At 35.5% G+C, this 20,627-nt stretch overlaps 1 protein-coding gene across 5 annotated transcripts in view; it reads left to right on the forward strand.

Moving 5' to 3' along the window:
- UVRAG (UV radiation resistance associated) overlaps nucleotides 1–20,627 on the forward strand; it is a 309,399-nt gene that overhangs the window by 21,455 nt on the left and 267,317 nt on the right. For all 5 annotated transcript variants that reach the window (XR_008663846.1, XR_008663847.1, XM_055320492.1 and 2 more), the window contains exons 2-3: nucleotides 9,198–9,315; nucleotides 17,274–17,308. Coding sequence is in view for 3 of the 5 variants with exons in the window: in XM_055320492.1 (XP_055176467.1) it covers nucleotides 9,198–9,315; nucleotides 17,274–17,308 (153 nt within the window). In the remaining 2 variants the exon portion in view is untranslated. The remainder of the gene's footprint in view (nucleotides 1–9,197; nucleotides 9,316–17,273; nucleotides 17,309–20,627) is intronic.

Genomic DNA, 20,627 nt, shown 5'->3' on the forward strand with positions numbered 1-20,627 from the left:
CGCCACCCAGGGATCCCGGATTTTTTTTTTCTTATTGATTTTTGGGAGCTCTTTATGTTTTAGTGCAGTTGGTTATGTGAGTTAAAAATTTTTGGTTAGATTGCTTTTCCTATGACTTTGCATATGGCAGTTTTTGCCATGCATAATTTAAAAACATTTTATGTAGTAAAATTTATTGATTTTTTTTCCTTTTTATAGCTTCTGAGTTTTTTGTCATTCTTAGACTTTTGAGATTATAAAATAATTCCTCATTGTTTCTTTTGGTACTTTATGCATTAATTATTTACATTTAAATATTTTTAAGCCATCTAGAATTTGATATAAGGTATAGAATATGTTTTCTAAGCCCACACACACACATATCTTTTCCTTCCTTCCTTCTTTCTTTCATTCTTTTTTATTTTTATTTTTATGGGTATTCTATTGCCCTAACACCTTTATTGATTAGTTCATATTTCTGTAAGGGCCTTTTATCTTCCTTATTTCTTTTGCCAATCTTTTCATCCTCAACCATATCCATTATCTAGTCTCCCTGTTAAGCCCATTTTTGCTTTAGGCCCCTATATGGTCTAACCTTTTTTCTGTTCTTATTAATATATATATTTTAAAGATTTATTTATTCATGAGAGACAGAGAGAGAGGCAGAGACACAGGCAAAGGGAGAAGCAGGCTCCCTGCAGGGAACCCGATGTAGGACTCAATCCCAGGACTCCAGGATTACGCCCTGAGCTGAAGGCAGATACTTAACCACTGAGCCACCCAGGTGTCCCTGTTCTTACAATATTACTTTAGAACTTTTTTAATATGGAATTTTTGGTGAATAATGAAATATGTATAGTGAAATATGTATTGTATATATCAGTGTATATTGAAATGCATATATGTGAGTGGTTGCATAATGAACTCCCAGTTACCTGACTTTGGTAATTGCCACATGATGGCATATCTTGTTTTTACCTGTATGCCTGCCTAATCATCCTCCCTCTCTCACTCAAATTATTTTGAAGCAAATTATGGCCATGATATTACTCTTAACACTTGGACCACTGAAAGCTGTCTCCTCTTCCAATTTTTATCTTCCAGGTCATCCTGTGTAATTCTGTGTCTTTTTTCTTTGGTCTTACATTTCTAGAATAACACTTCTCTAGTAAATGCTCACTGACAGTATACTGCTAGATTGACCTCAAATTTGCCTTTTTCTGTGCACAAACTCCAGCTTTTTAAAATTAAGGTTACATACTCTGAAATTAGGGAATGCCTTGTTTGTACCCCCGCAGTTCCTGGCATGCTCTGTGAAGCAGAAACCAGCAAGATAAAATAGAAGGAAGAAGGGAACAAGAGAAGGAGGATGAGAGATACAGGCAGAGAACAATGCTAGATAATGCTTCTTAGAGCAACACTACCCAGAGGAAACAGGGAGGAAAAAAGGCATGTTGGGACCTTCCACCAAGATTGGGGGTGGACAGGGTGGAGAGAAAAAAACCCAGAGCCAACATGTATAAGAAATGTACAAAGTTCAGAGATCTATTTTGTCTTTTCCTATAGAGAAGTCTGTATTACAATTTAGCACTACTTACTAAATAACTGGGTTAAATTCTGGGACTGAGTGAGAGCTGAAGGAACTGACACAATAAAGGTTTTAGTTCCAGGGTTATGATTTGCATCAGAGAGCACTCAGGGGTAGGAGCTATCATGTATTTTATGAGAGATTAGAATTGGTAGGTTTTTTGTTTAAATCTGTAACATTGGCTCTTGGCACTATTTGCCTATAGCCAATAGCACCAAGTACTAGTTTAATTAATTAATTTATTTTTAAAATTTTATTTATTTTTTCATGATGACACAGAGAAAGAGGCAGACGTAAGCAGTGAGTGAAGCAGGCTCCCTGTGGGGAGCCTGATGTGGGACTCCTTCCCAGGACCTCTGGATCACGACCTGAGCCAAAGGCAGAGAGGCCCAACTGCTGAGCCACCAAGGTGTCCCTCATGCACTAGTTTTAAATTAAGCTTTTTCTTTTCACAACTTTTTACAGGGAGTCTTTCAGGTGGGATCAAAGATTAGAAAAATTAGGTGGCTGAATGCTATAATTTAGAAGGAACTTTTGCATTTTTTTTTTTTTAAAGACTGGTCTAATTTATCAAGCTTAAATTCTCAATTAGTAATTCAGCATTTTTACCTTCTGTGGGAATATGGAAAACTAATCTTCTCTCATGTTTGCTTTTGTTGTCCCTCAAAAAAAAAATATACCAGGGCAGCCCCGGTGGCACAGCAGTTTAGCGCCGCCTGCAGCTCAGGGCGTGATCCTGGAGACCCTGGATCGAGTCCCGCGTCAGGCTCTCTGCATGGAGTCTGCTTCTCCCTCTGCCTGTGTCTCTGCCTCTCTCTCTCTTTCTCTGTCTCTATGAATAAATGAATAAAGTCTTAAACAAAAAAAATACATATATATATCAAAATAGTGGTAATCTGAGTTTACTGGAGACAACATGGGCCTTATTCCTCCATGCCGTTTAGCCTAGTCTCAGGCAGAGAATAAAGGCCTGACCTGAAAAAAATGAGGATATAGGAAAGAGGACAGGTTTAACTACATTTCTAAGACAAATGCTACTTTAAAAGCTTATCTCATAGTATCTGTGAGATACAATTACTATTACTATCTACTAATATAGATACCATTCTACATTAGGGGTTAGCAAACTGGCCAACAGTTACTGGCATTTGTAACTGAGGAGACTAAGAAAGATTATCTTGGTTAAAAGATTGTAAACAAACAAGAATATGAAGAGAAGGGATATGCCCTGAAAAACTTAAAGTAATTTATTCTCTCCCTCTTTACAGAATGAGTTGGCAACCCTTGATCTACATCATTCAGAGTATATAGTAATATTTCTTTATGTAAACATTTGAAATTTCATGCTCTTTTGTATTTCATATTAGGACTTCTTAAAGAATAGATACATAATTTTCTGTTGTATAAATGTACTACAATATAAGTGTGGTTATTAAATTTTTGCTCTTATAGCAAATATCAGAATAAGCATATTTGCACACATTTTTGTGCCTTGTGGAATTGCTTGCTCAAATATTATATACAATTTAAAATTTAATAATTATTGCTAAATTGCTCTCCCTCCAGATTGAACCATTTTATGTTTCCTCTGGCATTATTTTCCTTACTCATATCAACCGTGATAAAGACTAAATAATTTGATTGTTTAATCAGATAGGTCTCTTCGTTTTCTGTTGGTGAATAAGAAAGAAAATTTAGTGGCATAAAACAACACCGTCATTTAATTTGCTTATGATTGTGCAGTTTCATTTGGCTGTGGTGGGAATGACTTCTCTCTGCTTTATTTGTTGTCATTTCTGGTGGGTCAAAGGCTGGGGGCTGACATGGTCACTTACGTGTCTAGCTGTAGCTGGGATCTCACTTGGAGCTGTGGAGAACAAGTACAAAGTCCTTTTCATGTAGCTCCTTGGTGTCCTCACATTCGAGAGACTGGGCTCTAAGGGCAGCCTAGGAGAAGTAGATCGTTTTATGATTTAGCTTCAGAAGTCATGTAGTCTAATTTCTACTATAGTTACAGGCTTGCCTACATGTAAGGGAGAGGGAACATAGACCCTTTTATGTAATGGAGGAGTGGCAATATCACATAGTAAGAGAGCATGTGGGGGTGTGATGTATTGGTTCCTCATTGTTTGGAAACTAGTTTGCCATGAGGTGGAATGATTGTTTTGATGTGCATATCTTTCATTAGGAGTGTGATTATACATCTTCTATGTTTATGGACCATTTTCATTTCTTTTTCTGTGGTCTGCCTTTTTATATCCTTTGCTCCCTTTTCTATTGGACTATAGATTATTGATATTATTGACTTATAATAGCTCTTGTAGATTAAACAAATTAGATTTAAAATGTGTTTTGAAGATAATCTCTCTATGGTCTTACGAGTTATAAAAGGCATGTGTGGGATAGTTATTTAGTTTGGCTATGGTGGGGATTTGTGGAATGATAAATATATAAAGAACCACAGTACTTTTGTTTTTGAAGCAAGGGTTAAGACAGGAAAGGAAGGGTGAATGGGAGCCCCATCCTCTTCCTGTTGGCCATCAGCCTCCCTGAATCACTCTCTATGGCAGTGATGAGGAACAAGATCAAAGGCACCTTAGTTCTCTTTGGTCATTATTATACCTCAGAAGTCAGAACATCTTAGATGACAGTAAGGGAATGTAAAACTTGGGAGGAATATCGAACCCCAGTGACATATTTCACTACTGAAAATTGCTTTGGACATCTTTCCATTCTGAAGTGTGATTTGACTGTTTTTAAAGCTGTCACCCATATTGAGATTCAAAATTGTATCAACAAAAATGAACGGACCTACCAGAAATGATCATTTCCTAAAACATGGGGATGTTTAACAAAATGAAACATTTCTGTATACCCTGTCACTAAATTAGAATATTATTCTTCATCTACTAACCTGTAATGTGATGAATCTTAAATAGATAGCCACAACATAAATCTCCCTAGTGGTAATCTTTGAAAGTTTTATGAAGATTGAGCTGGTAGTTGTCATTGCAGTTCTCATTTTAGGTATGGTTTGATCCAGAGACACTTAAATTGTTTTCAGGAACCGAATCTCACATCTCTTTACTCTGCTTTCTTCTTTGTTGGTTTCATTCTTTGGTTTCACTGTGATGGAAGGACAGCTGCCAACATCTCCAGCTCTGTATGCTTCCAGGTTCAGGGCCAGTGTGGGAAAAAAAAAAGGAACTCTCAATAATTTAATATTTCTGAGTCTTTCAGTGGTCCTAATTAAGTCATCTAATATGGTTAGGGGGAAGGAATGTGCTGATTGACCTGATCTGAATCATGGCATGAACATCCCTGGGGTTGGAGGTAGAGTTAATTCTATAGGAAGCCCAGAGATTGATAGTAGGGAGGGTGGTTCTGCAAAGGAGTTTTTTTGTTTTAATCAAATAGGTCCTGGGCAGGACAATACGAACACAAAATAAAGAGCAAAAAACTTTTCTTTAGACTACTGTTTTGTTTTGAAGGAGTTGCCTAACAACAGTAGTAGTATTAACAAATTCTTAAGAGGCATCAGTTTCAATCTTTACTAAAGAGTAATTCGTTTTTTACTAAAGCAAATGTTTCAGATCTGTAATGCATACCACTTAAGTCTTTTTTTAGAATTTATATTTGAAAGATTTGTAAAAATGTTTAAGAATTTAGTGTCATACTGATCTTTTGCTCACTGCCAATGTTTCATTAGAATTCTCTAATTATATCTATCAATATTACAAATCAAAGCCAAATAGGAGATTTTAATTTTATATGTTAGTGTGTGTTTTTATTCTCTATATAGGATGTTTTAGAGAAAGCATTTCAAAGATTTTAAGCCATATTAATTCCAATTTAAAAATAAAAATCTGTTCAGCTTTAGTTTTGGGAGTGGACGTTATAAGAGTATACCTTTGCTGCCTAAACTACTGCTGAAGAATGATGCATGGAGAACATTTCATAATCATAACTAACCCTATTTCCATATTAGGTAAAATTACATACTGTTTTTCAAGTATAGATCTGGGGGAACTGTGAATAAGAGAGGATCCTTTATGTCACTCTGGTTTCTTCAATACTTCTTGGATTATAGGGTTAATAATTTGGGTGAAGGTAGATAATATATCCTATAACTGGTGGTAAGTTTTGGTATTGCCATTATATTTTGGACTAGGTTAGTTGATTTACACTTTTTCTTATTTATTTAAAAATTTTTTTGAGCATGTAAGACACTTATATGGTACAGAAGTCAAAACTATATAAACAAATAGCAGAGAAGTCTTACTTATTCCCTCCAGCTTGTTCTCACCCCCATAGGTAATCATTTTTTACGAGTTTCTGACTTAACCTTCCAGTGTTTCTTTTTAATTGCATAAAGTCTTAGGGAAAGAAGAGAAAGAGAGGAGGTGTGGGAGATTAAAGTGAATGGTGGAAATGGAGAAGAGTTTTATTAAGTAGTACTTGTGAAATGTTGTCTTATTGGCACTCTTTTTGTCCTGGTTACACACTTCCTAACTCTGAAAAAGGCAATAACTTTTAAGAAAAACCTTATTTTTTCAGTAATTTTAAATTTACAGAAAAGTTGCAAAAAGGTACAGAGAATTCCTTCATTCAGTTTCCCCTATTGTCACCATCTTACCTTACCATTTTTCATGTGTCAGAACTGAAAAGTAACATTGGCACACTATTATTAATTAAACTTCATTTTATTACAGTTTAGCATTTTTTAAAAATGAAAAGCAGTTTTATGATTAAAGAGGAAGCCAAGACAAAGGGCAAAAGAGGGATCATGTATACATTTACTGCCTTTCACCAAGATTACATCAATAATTTACCTGCACAGAGCTGATATCCTTTGTCCTTCTAGTTGCTGAGAGTATCTTGTATTTTAATTCATCATGGTGTAATGAAAATAGTTACCCTAATGCTTTTGAAATAAATAAAATAGTGGAAAGGGCAAAAAGTTGTATAGCTCAAAGTCCATGCTCTAAGTATAGTTGGTTAATTCGTGGAGGAGGAGTTTTGTTTTGTTTTGTTTTGTTTTGTTTTGGTAAACCTTCCTATGAAATGCCCTCATGTGGTGATCTCTGTTTTGCCCATGTTAGTGAAAGGAAGCATGGAAACAGTAGTGATATGTTGGTAATCTACCTGGATGAATGTTTGTAGACTCCATTGCTAATTTTAGAATCCTAGAGCTTGGAATCAGAGGGTGTCTTGGAGCTGATTGTGCTAACTTCCAAAATACTGGAAAGATTTCTTCAACAGTATCTACTCATCAATTATAGATTACATCTCTGTCCAACTCTTGTATATTGCTTTGTAAGGCAGTCTGTTCCATTATTATTATATTTGTCATAAAATTATTTTCTTGAGTTGAAGGATAGATCATTACTCTGTTCTCTGTGGCAATTGGGGAGAACCAGATTGTATCAATTATGTGTGTGTGTGTATAGGAGATCAAAGTGTGTGATATATATCCACATATATTGGTATAATCCTTTTTCCTGCCTTCTTTTGAGCTATACTACTCATTTATTATTTACTATTTTATGTAGGAATGTTGGGAGATGTAGGTTATGTAGGAATGTTGGGATAAAGAGATAAATAATGAGTAAAACCTCACATCATGGAGTTATGAGGATAAATAAGATCATATGTACAAAGTGTTTAGCATAGTACATGGCATATTATGGTAAGCATTTAATAAGTGCTGACAGTGTAGTGATAATAATAGCCTCTATCATCAAGTCATTTCCTCCTAGATTAATAGGGAAGATAACTAATCAACTAATAAGAATAGGTTAAATGAAATAAGTGCTATAGGAGAGAGAGAAGCAAAGTTCTTATTTGTTCAGTTTTTAAAAGAGTAATTTCAATTAGGGACAAAAGAAGGAGAAATGTTCTCTCAAACTTTGAAGTAGAAATAGGTTCTCCTCTAAGAGAATGGTATTCTAGATTGAGGGGCTAGCATTAACAAAAGCTTGGGGCTAGGAACATGCCTGATCTTTTTCATGGAACCTTAAGCATTCATGTGTGACTGAGGGTTTGGGTATGTGGAAGATCTAGTGAGAAATAAAGGTAGGATGCAGAGAGGTCAGATTATACAGAGCTTTGAAAGCAATAGGGCAAGTATACTTTATTCTAGAGACTGGGTAATATTTTCAGGTCTCTGAACAGAGGACCAAAATTGCAATCTTACAGCAAAATAGATGTGGTTATTGTATATAGGGTAATTAAAAATCTTGATTGAGAGAGCTAATGAAAAATATATAGAAGGAAGTGAAGTGGTAGTTGCTGAAATCCAGAGTATGAAATGGAAACCATTGATAGATCGTATAAAAGAGCCTTTTAGAATAAGCCCTAAGAACTTTTTAAAGATTTTATTTATTTGAGAACAAGCAAGCAAGCAAGAGAGTACGATTAAGGGGGAGGAGCAGAGGGAGAGGGAGAGGGAGAAGCGGACTCCCTACCTAGCACAGAGCTTGACCCCAGGCTCTATACCTGGGCCCTGAAATCATGACCCAAGCTGAGGCAGATGCTTAACTGACCAAGCCACCCAGGCACCTTAGCCCTGTGAACTTTTTGTAAATATATTTGGGCCTTTTCATACTTAAAAGTATTACACAAATTTATTAGATAATAGACTGTTTCAAAGAATCTTAATCTCAAGATTGAGAGAAAGGATTAGGTTGCTGTGCTCATGGAAAGAAAGAACTGTACTTTTCCAGCTGACTGCATATGGAATTGAAGATGGACTTACCTCAGTAGATTGGGCTGTCTTTCAGTCTGAAGGGGGATCTTTAAGCGTATTTTAAAACTGAGCACTTGATTTTTTAAGTCTGAAAATAATTATCTGACGCTGGGAACTAGCCTTTGGGAATGAATCTAATGTGCATAGGCTTGAGCATTGCCAACATCTACTGTTTTTGATATGCTTTTATTTGGTTATCTGTTATCTTGTATTTTTGTTGATTTTTACTGTTGCTTATGGAGCATTTGCCTTTTCAGCACTTGGGACTCCAAATGATCTGTGCATCTTAGTTGGAGAAATTGTTGGGAAGGAGGCCTGAACAGGAAAGAGAGATTGGTTGGCTAATGGTCAGGTGAAGATTTAATTTAAGCTCATAACAGTTGGGTTATTGGCTGGCTGGAGTGACTAGTGAATTATATTTGGCTTGGCATCTTTTCCTGGTTGTACAGAGGATCTGGCATCTAGACTACAGTAGCAACAGGGGTGTATGTATGTAAAAACTCCTTGTGTGAGGTATGAGATGGACTTACATGTCTGCTAGTATTCTTCTGAAGGGAAGAAAGCAAATTGCTACTTAGTTTATGTTCCAGGAAATACTAATGCTGTGGTACAGGTATATAGTACTTACATAACATTTATGCTCTTCAACAATACTTCATATCTGTTGTCATTTCATGTTCACAACAAACTTGTAAATGAGATTGGGCAGGTATAATTCCTATTTGATAGGGGATGCTGAGGCATAAATAAGACTGGGTTCAGGTTACTGGCTCAATAAATTAATAATTGGGACAAATTTCTATGTTTCAGTTTTGGATCTTACTTTAGAAAATTTTATAGGAGGGAAAGCTGAATGTGTCCTTCTTTTTTGTTATTTTTTAGCGACGTCTTAGACACCTTCGGAACATTGCTGCCCGGAACATTGTTAATAGAAATGGCCATCAGCTCCTTGATACCTACTTCACACTTCACTTATGTAATACTGAAAAGATATATAAAGGTAAGGGAATCTGTGGACTTAACCACAGACTGTTACATCTCATTTTTAGTTTTTTGTAACACAAGTGAGTATCAGTGCCTCTAGCTTTGCTATTATTACTTTTTGGAAAGTTAAACTGTCTTGCTGTCCAAAAATATTTCATGAGCAGTTGTTACATATATATAAAAGAAACATGGCTTTTGGATTGTTCTTAAATTGGTAAATTTATCGTTTATTTATGAATGTTAGCTGTTAATGCTTTTATTCTGGTAGCTATCATAAAAATAGATTATATGAATCCAGTGTACAGTATTAATTTTATTTTCTTTAAAACATAATCTTAAAAAATATTATGGTAAAAAATATTATGGCAAAATTGGAACTAGTTTATGTCTTCTAATATCTGTAATTCCTTGTATATATACAGAGTTATTATTTATAGAAGAATGACGTGGTTTCCCTGAATTCATTTGCACGTATTGTACTGTGGGCTGCTCTATAAGTGGCAGTTCTGAGAGTAGAACAAATAAATATCTGATTCCAAATCACAATCATCTTTTGAATACATATTGAATGAAAGGCACTTGGTTATAATCAGTTGACCTGTGTTGGGTTGTATTAGGGAACAAAACATGGTATATAGCAGAAATATTGAATAAAAATTGAAAATACTTAGATAGTAGTAGGTCTAGCTCAGCCATTTACTAGCTGTGTGATACTGGACAAAGATCATGGCTTTTTGAACCTCACTTTTCCCATTTCTAAAGTGGAGATAATGATGCTTTATGAAGTTGGCAAGGCAGATTTTTTTGAGGAACAATGGAGATAAAGTGATAACACTTGGTAAGATGTGATTGAAGATCTATTTATATTAACAAAAAGTGGTATTATTTTAATTAGAGTTACTAAGGTTATTTGAATTTTGTTGTGGCAAAGATGAAAAAATCAAATGATATTTTATCTTTTTGTTTTTAATTACTTTTTTAAGTAAAGATTTTATTTATTTGAGAGAGAGAAGAGAAAGAGAGAGAGAGAAAGAGAGAGAGATAAAGAACATAAGCAGGGGAGGGGTAAAGGGAGAAACAGACTTGCTGCTGAGCAGGGAGCCAGATGCGGGGCTGAATCCTGGGATCCTGAGATTATGACCTGAGCTGAAGGCAGACGCTTAGCCAACTGAGCCACCTGGGCGTCCGTAGTTTTAATTACTTTTAAAAACCATTATTAAAGCAGTAGTTATATAATACCTTTTTTGTTTTTTAATTTCAATGAGCATATGCTCATTAAAAGATTCAGTCAGGAATTATATGGGGTAGAACCCCCAACATAATGTAAATTGCATTAAAAACTTTTTTTAAGGATGAAAAAAAGGATTCTATAAATTCTGCATTTTCATATTTTATTTCATTCTTATTTTTCATTGTAACCATTGCATATTTTTAAAATACTGTATTAATTTGAATGATTAATCCTAGCTACTACAAATACTGCAAATCTCAGTGGCATAACATAATAAATTTTTTACACTAAGTCCAGTGCAGGTATTCTTATTAGGCATAGTCTTGGCAGCTGTCCTCTAAGCAGTGACTCAGGTATCCAGGCTCTTTCTATTTTGGAATGCTACTATTATCAATACATGACTTTTGGCATGGCAAAAGAGGAGGATTATTTGAGGAGAATTTTTTAATGGAAATGGCCTACATCAATTCTATCACATTTCATTGGCCATAAATCAGTAGTGTCATCCTTTTTAGGTGAAAAGAGGACTGGAATATGTTTTCTTCCTATGTTGCAGAAGGAAAATGAAACAGTTGGGTCACTGTTTGTCCTAAGGTATAAGCATTTTTGCAAACTTAATATATTTGGTCTATTGCTCACTAATTGGTTTTATCATTAGCAATATATGACAATGCCAGAGTGTTTTGTTTTATTTTTTCAGGTTAAAAAAGATTTTTATGTAAGTAATCTCTATACCCAATATGGGGCTTGAAACTACAGCCCCAAGATCAAGAGTCACATGCTCTACTGACTGAACTAGCCAGGTGCCCCATGCCAGAGCGTTAAAACATTTTTTTTTTTAAAGAATTATTTACCCAACTTAGAGGTGAAGAGGGGGGCAGAGGGTGAGGGAGAGAAGCAGACTTACTGCTGAGTGTGGAGCCCCATGGGGGCTTGATCCCATGACCCCGAGGCCATGACCTAAGTCGAAACCAAGAGTTGGATGCTTGAACTAGTGAGCCCCCCGGGGAACCCCGAGCATTTTAAATTTTTGGTAATTTTCTATATGATCAATCCTTGATTATTTTTATAAAACTTTATGTTCTTGTTCCAGTGTTCTCTTTGATGACAATAATTAACATAGTACTTAGCACATTTTAGGTATTTGGTAATTTGTAATGTTAACAATTGAAGTAGTTTATAAGAAGAGAGTAGTTGGTTGTTGACCATCTTGTAAAAAGTTGTTTTAGAGATATATGATGGAAACAAAGTGACTTTTCTGGTTTGCTTTTTGTTATTTTCTAGCTCAGACTATACCTTGAGTTTAGAAATTATCATAGACTGCTTCTTAAAATTCTCGTGATGAAAAATGATCATTCATACAGTTTGGAAGTAGCTGGTGTAGACCACAGAGAAGCACAGTCTCTTCCAGTGGTGTTACATCTGTCTCTAAGTGGCAAGCCCCTTAGCTAGGGCATTTAGTTCCTCTTGTGAGCTTTGGTTAATTTATCTCTATAATGAGAGAACTGATGGTTTCTGAGACCTATTTCTATCTACTCCACATGTCATGGTTGAATGGAGTGTGTGGTCTTCTTTTGGGCCCACATGTTGGGCTTTATAACTTTTGACTATCCTAGGAAGAGTGAGGAAGCTCTTTGCTTAGTAAGCCTGGTTAAGACACTTTATCCTGTTGAACCTTTGATGACAAACACGACATTCATTTCATGATCATTATGTGGCCTTGGTGTAGGATGATCATGATAGAGGACCATCTGGCTCTTCTCACAAAGCCACCAGTACCACCTGTTAATTGGCATCATTTTTTAGTTTTAAAAGAAAGTTGTTTTTCTAAGATTTTATTTATTTATTCATGAGAGACACAGAGAGAAAGGTAGAGACATAGGCAGAGGGAGTGGGGAGCCTGAAGCGGGACTCGATCCCAGGACTCCAGGATCATGACCTGAGCCAAAGGCAGAGAGGTTCAACCACTGAGCCACCCAGGTGCCCCTAAAAAGTTTTTTTTTTATTGGACGAATATTTGAAATACTGAACTTGAAATTATTCTTTTATTTTGGCTGAATTAACAGCAGATCCCAGGAAGTTATGTGTGAGATTTTTTGACTTTTGACATCTTCTGGTGCTCTTAGCACATTGCCTACTTGTTAGGTAGTTCAAATCAAAGCTATCATACCCTCAGAGAACAAAGCCTTGTGTTAATGGATGAAGATCTAGGTTCTAATCTTGGTTCTCTCTTAAACTTGGAATTTTTATAAAACCAAGTTTGTTCTTCAGTCATAGTTCTTTTTTACCCATGAAATGTGATTGCCTGTCCTCTCCTGGAATGCCAACCAGCTCTTTTGAATACATCAGAAGATGAACTCCACATAATCCATAAAATTTTAGGTTACTGCACTTGGAATGATGCTTGGCACATATTAAGCCCTTATATATTTTTTTCATTTAATTTTTTTCATAGCTAATGTAGTCCTGGTTCAAAATATATATAAAGGTTTAAGATCTTTCACCTGTCTCATCTCCCTAGTTTTTTACCCTACCCTAATAACCACTGTTCTACATTTCCTGTTTCTCTTTTCTGACTTCTTTATGCTAATACGAGTAAAAAATAGTACCAAACTATATATATTTCTGTGCCTTGCATTTTTCACCTAAAATGTCTTAGATGTTTTTCCATAGAGAGCTTCCCTAAGTTTTTATAGCTTCTCCAATTTTTTTTCCTGCATAATTTTGCATTGAATAGATGTACCATAATGTATTTCACTGGCTTCTCTTGGTAGGTATTGGGGTTGTTATGCTTTGAATAACTTCATAAGTACATTATTTTGTATGAGTGCTAGTATAACTGTGGGGTAAATTTCCAGGAAGTGGAAGTACAAAGGATATGTACACTTACAGTTTTGGTAGATATTGTGAAATTGTCTTCTCACTTGCTAGGTATGAGCACCTTTTCCCCCACAGGCTCACCGACAGACTGCAATCAAACTTTTTTTTTTTTTGTATGCAATCAAACTTTTGAATTTTTGCCAATCTGATAGGTGAAAATACTTTTATAGTATAGTTTAAGTTTGTATTTTTTCTTTTATGAGTGAGGTTGAGGTACTAAAAAAGCATTTGTTGAATAACTGGAATGCTGCATAACAACCAAAACATGCCATTGAAGCCAGGTTCTGTAATCTGTGATTGCTTTGTTTTTCTAGGTCTTACTTAGCATGGATAGAGAAGCATTTGTATCTTTTTAATGGTCCCTTTCATGTAGAAATAGGTCTTGGGTGGTTATCTCCGAAAATTTACTTGACAAATAGTTTGGCTTAAATTGAATTAATAAAAATTAGTACAACTATGTTAATAAAAATTACAGTTTATAAAGTGTTTTTATTTTTAATTCACTATTTTTGTTTTAAAGATTTTATTTATTTGTGAGAGACACACAGAGAGAGGCAGAGATATACACAGAGGGAGAGGGAGAAGCAGGCTTCCCATGGGGAGCCCAATGTGGGACCTGAACCCAGGACTCCAGGATTATGCCCTGAGCCAAAGGCAGACACTCAACCACTGAGCCACCCAGGTGTCTCTTAGTTCACTATTTCATTTGAGCCTTAAAATACCCCTGTTATTTTCCATGTTTCATTATTCTTTGAAAGGTAAACTGTGTGACCCAAAAGGTTAACTGATTATCCAGGGTGAAGATCATAGGTGGATTGGGAACTGGAACTATTTTTTTGACTCTAAATTCTCCTACATTCACTATATTATAGTTTGTATCATGCTGCTAATTTTATTGACAATATTTTGGATGTAACAGAATTGTGGACAGGGTAGGCCCATGTTTAACATGTTAGTGCCTCAGACTCCATGATTTCAGGTATGGCTTTTTTTTTTTTTTTTTTAGATTTTATTTATTTATTCATGAAAGACACAGAGCGAGAGAGAGAGAGAGAAAGAGAGAGAGAGAGAGAGGTGGGCAGAGACACAGGCAGAGGGAGAAGCGGGCTCCATGCAGGGAGCTTGATGCAGAACTCGATCCCAGGACTCCAGGATTATGCCCTGGGCCAAAGGCAGGCGCTAAGCCGCTGAGCCACCCAGGGATCCCCATGTATGGCTTTTTTGTGGATCTTTTTCCTTTTAAATTAGCAACTCCGTTTTGAAGGTCTAATGGAGAAAGCAGATTGTTTAGTTTCATTTATACATACAGTGATTCAGTCAGCAAAGTTTTAGAAGAAATAATGATACTAGTCATTGTAGAGCTGAAGCTATATATTTTGGGAACTGTTTAATTTAGACACTTTGCAGATTAAGCTGAGGACTTCTTTCTTTCTAAAGAAAAGAAGAATATTTTTTCCATCAATTTTAAAGTAATACATGCTTGTAAGAAATTCAAACGATACAAAAATATATTTTGTATAAATTGAAAGTACTTTGAAATAAAAAACATTTTTAACCCTTTTAGGTTTCTTACCCCTAAAAATAAACGTGGCACATATAAATTAGAACACACACATGCATGCACACATACGCCTATACACACAAACATGCATACCTACACACAAACATTTTTATAGTTAATTTATGGTTGAAGTAATTGGTTAATCATTTGGGAAGAAATGAAAAAAATAATACTTAAGATTACCAGTGTAGGGAAAACAGGTATTTTCATAAGTGGAATTATAAATTGGTATAATACTTTTAGAAAACAATATGGCGATATCTACCAAATTCAAACTGTATTTTTCCTTTTGTCTTGCATTTTACTTCTAAATGTTTATCTTATAGATTCAAGTATATCACTAAATGATTATTTATAACATTACTTGAAATATCTCTAAATGATTATTTATCTAGGATATATATCTCTAAATGATTATTTATAACATTACTTGAAATATCTAAAAATTAGCAGTAACCTAAATGTTTATCAGAATGGTTCTTTTCAAAACAATTAGAATATCCCTTTTCTTATTTAAAATATTTTTTCTAAATAGAAAAATAGGAAACTGCCAAGCAGAAAATAAAAGTTAGCAGCCTAATCCTACCACCTAAGATAAACATTATTAGCATAGTTATGAAAATTTGGATCCTGTTATAAATTCTTAGAACCTTAATTTAATACATTGTGACTGTCTCTCTACAAAATAAAATTGTTATCCTTATTATTTTTTTTTTTAAGAGAGACACACATAGAGTTTGTTTACCAAGAAATACTTTAACCTAAAGAGTTTGCCAGTAAGAGTTTTATGTTTAGGCCTACTCTTTGTTTTTTTGCCTATTCCTGAGTTTCAGTTGTTAGTGGACTTCTTTCACATGTTTCACTATATTTGAGTTTCATCTATACCATTACATACTTAATATATATTTTTAAGTTCATTATTTTTAATTTTTTATTTTTTTTATTTTTATTTTTTTTTAATTTTTATTTATTTATGATAGGCACACAGTGAGAGAGAGAGAGAGAGGCAGAGACACCGGCAGAGGGAGAAGCAGGCTCCATGCACTGGGAGCCCGACGTGGGATTCGATCCCGGGTCTCCAGGATTGCGCCCTGGGCCAAAGGCAGGCGCTAAACCACTGCACTACCCAGGGATCCCTATTTTTAATTTTTTAAAACAGATTTACTTAGAGTGAGCAGGGGAGAGGCAGAGAGAAAGAATCTCAAGCAGAATCCCTGCTGAGCATGGAGCCCAATATGGGGCTTGATCTCATGACCTAATAAGTTCATGACCTGAGCTGAAATCAAGAGTTGGATGCTCAGCCAACTGAGCCATCCAGGTGCCCCTTAAATTCATTATTTTTAAACTTATGTCTAAGTAAAATTGTTCATTCAATTAAAAAGTATTTATTGAATGTCTCCTCTGTGCCAGGAATGGTTTTATGTGCTGAGGAGATAGCAGTTGTACAAAACAAATGCTATTGTTATTTCAGAGCTTAAAATTAAGGGTTGATAAATATATGAGACATAAATTTAAATATATAAGAAAAAAATAAAATGTGTCCGTGATCACCTAAAATCATCTCAAGTACCAGTGACCCATGCATCACACCTGGGAAATTTGTTTTAGAGCAACAGAAGGATACGAAGGTCTTTTGTAGGCTCTGCAGAGACAGACTGTCATGATGGTGACTTAAGCAGGGTCAGAAGAGGCACTGCACCTCTGCTGCATTTCTCTCTTTTCATTGTCTTTAGGTTTTGTAACATTTACAATATAAATGAAGATTTGTAGAATCATGAAATTTTAATGCTTACAGAGGGCCTTTGCTTACTAGTCTAATTCTTTAAGTTGTCTAATGAAAAATGGGCCTAAGGAAATGAAAGGAACAGAATGCTAATGATAGTAGAACTAGAATTAAGGTAACCTGGTTGCTAGATCAGTGTCCATTCCATAGTACTACAAAGGATAATCATTAGAGATGTTTGAGATAAATAGAGCATATGGAATCAGTTTTTATAGAGTGGCAGTAAGATAGAGAAGAAAGTCTAATTTTTTAAGAGCTCAAGTTTGAATCTGGGATAAAATATGCTAAATTAAATCTTAACAGGTTTTGACCTTCTTTATTAATGTTTTCCCTTTAAGGCTCTTTTATTTAGTTTTTATTTTATTATTTTATTATTTTGCAGGTAAAGATATAGAGAAAATAGATCCCTTGAAAATCTTTTAAATCTTTTACTAGAATATATGTTAAAAATTTTATAGGATTGAGTTAATAAGCTTATTTTCTTTCATATCACTTATTGTTTTTTTTCTTCTTTTCCAGAATTTTATAGAAGTGAAGTGATTAAGAATTCCTTGGTAAGTTTGCTTTCTGACAGGTACACTTGACTAAGCCTATAACTCTTGTTTCAGAATATGCTGAGGCATAAGTTCAAGTTCAGTTTTGGTATTATGATACTTCTACATTTAAACCTTCTGCTTTGTTATTGCTTAAAATTTCATTGATTTGTTCATTGCTGTATCTCTTATACTTAGAACATGCCTGGCACATAGTAGGTGCTTGATAAATATTTGCTGAATGAACTGATATCTTCTCTGTTAAAAACTTAAGTGTTTTTTTTCAATTCATATTCTATAATTCTGTTCTTTTCACTATAGGAATTTGTTTTTAACTGTTTGATTTACCAAACATAATACATGATGTCTTTGTTCAGATAAAGTTCTTAAGAATTTCATGTCTACAACTATCGTATAGGATCTTCCCACTTATTTTTTGGTGGTGGCACTGCTAAGTTAGAAAGTTGGAAGTTCCTACTTTTGGTAATGTACACGAGATATTTGCATAAATGGCTCAGTTTATTGGGCCATGTTGATAAAAAAAGGACTTTATGGTAATTAAAATATCCTTTTAGTGGTCAAGACTGTATTGGAAAAAGTGGCCTCTGTCCACTTTTTCAACCTCATCTCTTAATATTTTTCCTTACTCATTGTGTTCCAGGCATACCTCATCTTTTCAGTGCTTCAAACATGCCGAGCTTGTCTTCTTTCTTATGTCTAGAATACTTGTTTCCCCAGCTCTTCATTTGGCTAAAGATGTCTTTGAGGTCTCAATTATAGAACTTTGGCTTGGCCTTCTGTGACTATTCCATTGAAAGTGACTCCCTTTCTCCTTGTCACTCTTTTTTTTATGTCACCTGTTTTATTTTCCTTAGAGTATTCATCACTCTTGGAAACTGTTGTTCACTCATTTGTGTTGATTACCTTACCTGTCTCTTACCTAGTAGAAATGAGTTCCATGAGAACAGGGACCTTGTCTAGAGTCTAGAATAGTATAGATGCTTAGTAAATGGATATCAGTGTGTTATGTTTATAGAATCCTTTTATATATATGTTCCATTTTGATCCTTAAAACAGCCTGTGAGGAGATGAGGTAGACCTTAAGAAATTGATATTCAGAGAGGCCCAACAACTTTTGCAGTCAGATAACTGTAGGACCAGATCCCAAGTCCAGACCTGTCTTCAGGTCTCTGCTACCCTTTCCTTCTTTATTAAGCTGCCTTCCAAATGCCTCTAATAAATAATAATAATAATAGCATAATAAATTTGGATCCTATGCCAGACAGTTTTCTTGAGCCCATCTCCGAGGAGCTCTAATCAACCAGAACAGCTCTTATTTATTCTGCATATATTAAATGGCATATGAAATGACTAGCACCATGCCTGACACACAGTGGCTAATGAGTCAGTATTTGTTTCTCTTCCTCTCCTGGCTCAGGTGAAAATAGAAGTGTCCTACAGACCAGGGAGAGCTGGGGAGGAGTGGGTGGTTGAAGGGGCAGGTAGAATAGAATTTTACCTTGATTTATTATGCCCCCCCCTTTAAAAAAGATTTTATTTATTTATTCATGATAGAGAGAGAGAGAGAGAGAGAGAAAGAGAGGCAGAGAGGCAGAGACACAGGCCGAGGGAGAAGTAGGCCCCATGCAGGGAGCCCGACATGGGACTTGATCCCATGTCTCCAGGATCACGCTCTGGGCTGACGGTGGCGTTAAACCGCTGATCCACCCGGGGCAGTCCTCTGCCCCCTTTTGGATAGTCAAAGCTCTAGCTGGGAATGGTTTTACAAAATCCTGTTACTTTTTCATCTGGCTTTGTGTCATGGTGGACCCTTTGCTAATTGTGCTACTTCAGTGTATTGTTCTACATTATTGTATTGTATTTATTTGCTATTCACTTGACTGTCAAGTTCATATTTCTAAACAGCATCTCTTTGAAGATGCTCATCTCTTAATTCTTCAGCTCTTTTCAGTTCCTATCTTCCATTGCTTCTGAAATGTTTATGAGGTTGTGATATCTTTATGCCTGGTGTACTTAGGGTGAATAAATAAATGTTTTATAAAAATATTGTAGAATGGATTTCAGACAAGGGAGAGATTTGGGCAAAAGACTTCTAAGGTCCTTTTAGCTGGCAGTTTGTCCTACAGTTATTTCCTGGGGATTCCACTTGCAGTATTTGTATCCATTGTGATTGTTCATGAACATTTCCTCTCTCAAAGTAGCTGAAAGCTTTTGGAGGTCAAGAGACCACTTGAATATCTTTATGTGCCTCTAGCTCCCAGTGTACTTCTTGGGAGCTGTTGGATAAATGTCGATTTGTTGATGTTTCCTTTTAAGGATATTCTTTGAGGTTATGATATTTCTGGCAAGGATTGTCTTTTCTTTCTTATAGCTTAGTACAGGTTTGATAAACTGCAATTCATTTCTTCTTTTCTCTTGGAAAGTACTCTTCCATCTTTGTTTTTTGCTAAATCATTGTGACTGGTTCAGATTAATGGGCATTTAACACCACAGGAGTTAACAACCTCAAAGAATATGCTGGAGATGGCACATTGTTGTCACCCGCTTGCTGTTCTGAAGAACCACAGATGAGCAAAATTTGTTGGGTGTTTTTCCCTGTTTAGGAGTCGGTGATTCTTAAGCCATTATGATATTTGCTGAATAGAGTCAGTGATTTAAATGCTCTCATTCCTCCTGGTTACCCATTTAGTGCTTGGCAGGTAGAAGGTGCTCAGCAAATGTTTCTTAATGAATGGATTCTTCCATAAATATGTTTATTGACTGGCTTCTAAGTTATATCCTGAATGCCTAATCCTGAGTCAGCTATTAAAAATTAGGCAAAGTAATGCTTCATTTATTTCTAGCTGAAGCTTTGGGTATATTTTCACTCTGGTGAACTAAGTTAGACTCTGGTGAGCTTGTGAGTATTCTTCTTTTACTCTCATAACTTTAAGGCTTCAACTGTTTTCCCTGTGTTTGTATTTTTAGCTTGGTCCCAGACCAGAGAGGCTGGTTTTGCCATTGTGATGTGAAAGGAAACATGGAAAATGGACACAAGGTTAAAAAGAATGTTTTCGCCCAAAGATTAAACTGTCCTTATGTACCTATTCCATGCATCTTTCTAACTCTTGAGTACCTCAGATTGGTGCTGCAGTGCTGCCAGTGTTCTATGCTCTGCCCAGTACATTTGCCACTGGCCACATATGGCTACTGAGCGTTTGTAATGTGGTTAAGTAATACCGGGGAACTAATGTTTTAATTTTACTTAATTTTAATTTAAATAGCCACAAGTGGGGATGCCTCAGTGGCTCAGTGGTTGAGCGTCTGCCTTTGGCTCAGA

Source organism: Nyctereutes procyonoides, unplaced genomic scaffold, assembly GCF_905146905.1.
Source record: "Nyctereutes procyonoides isolate TBG_1078 unplaced genomic scaffold, NYPRO_anot_genome, whole genome shotgun sequence".
Classification (NCBI taxonomy): Eukaryota; Metazoa; Chordata; class Mammalia; order Carnivora; family Canidae; genus Nyctereutes; species Nyctereutes procyonoides.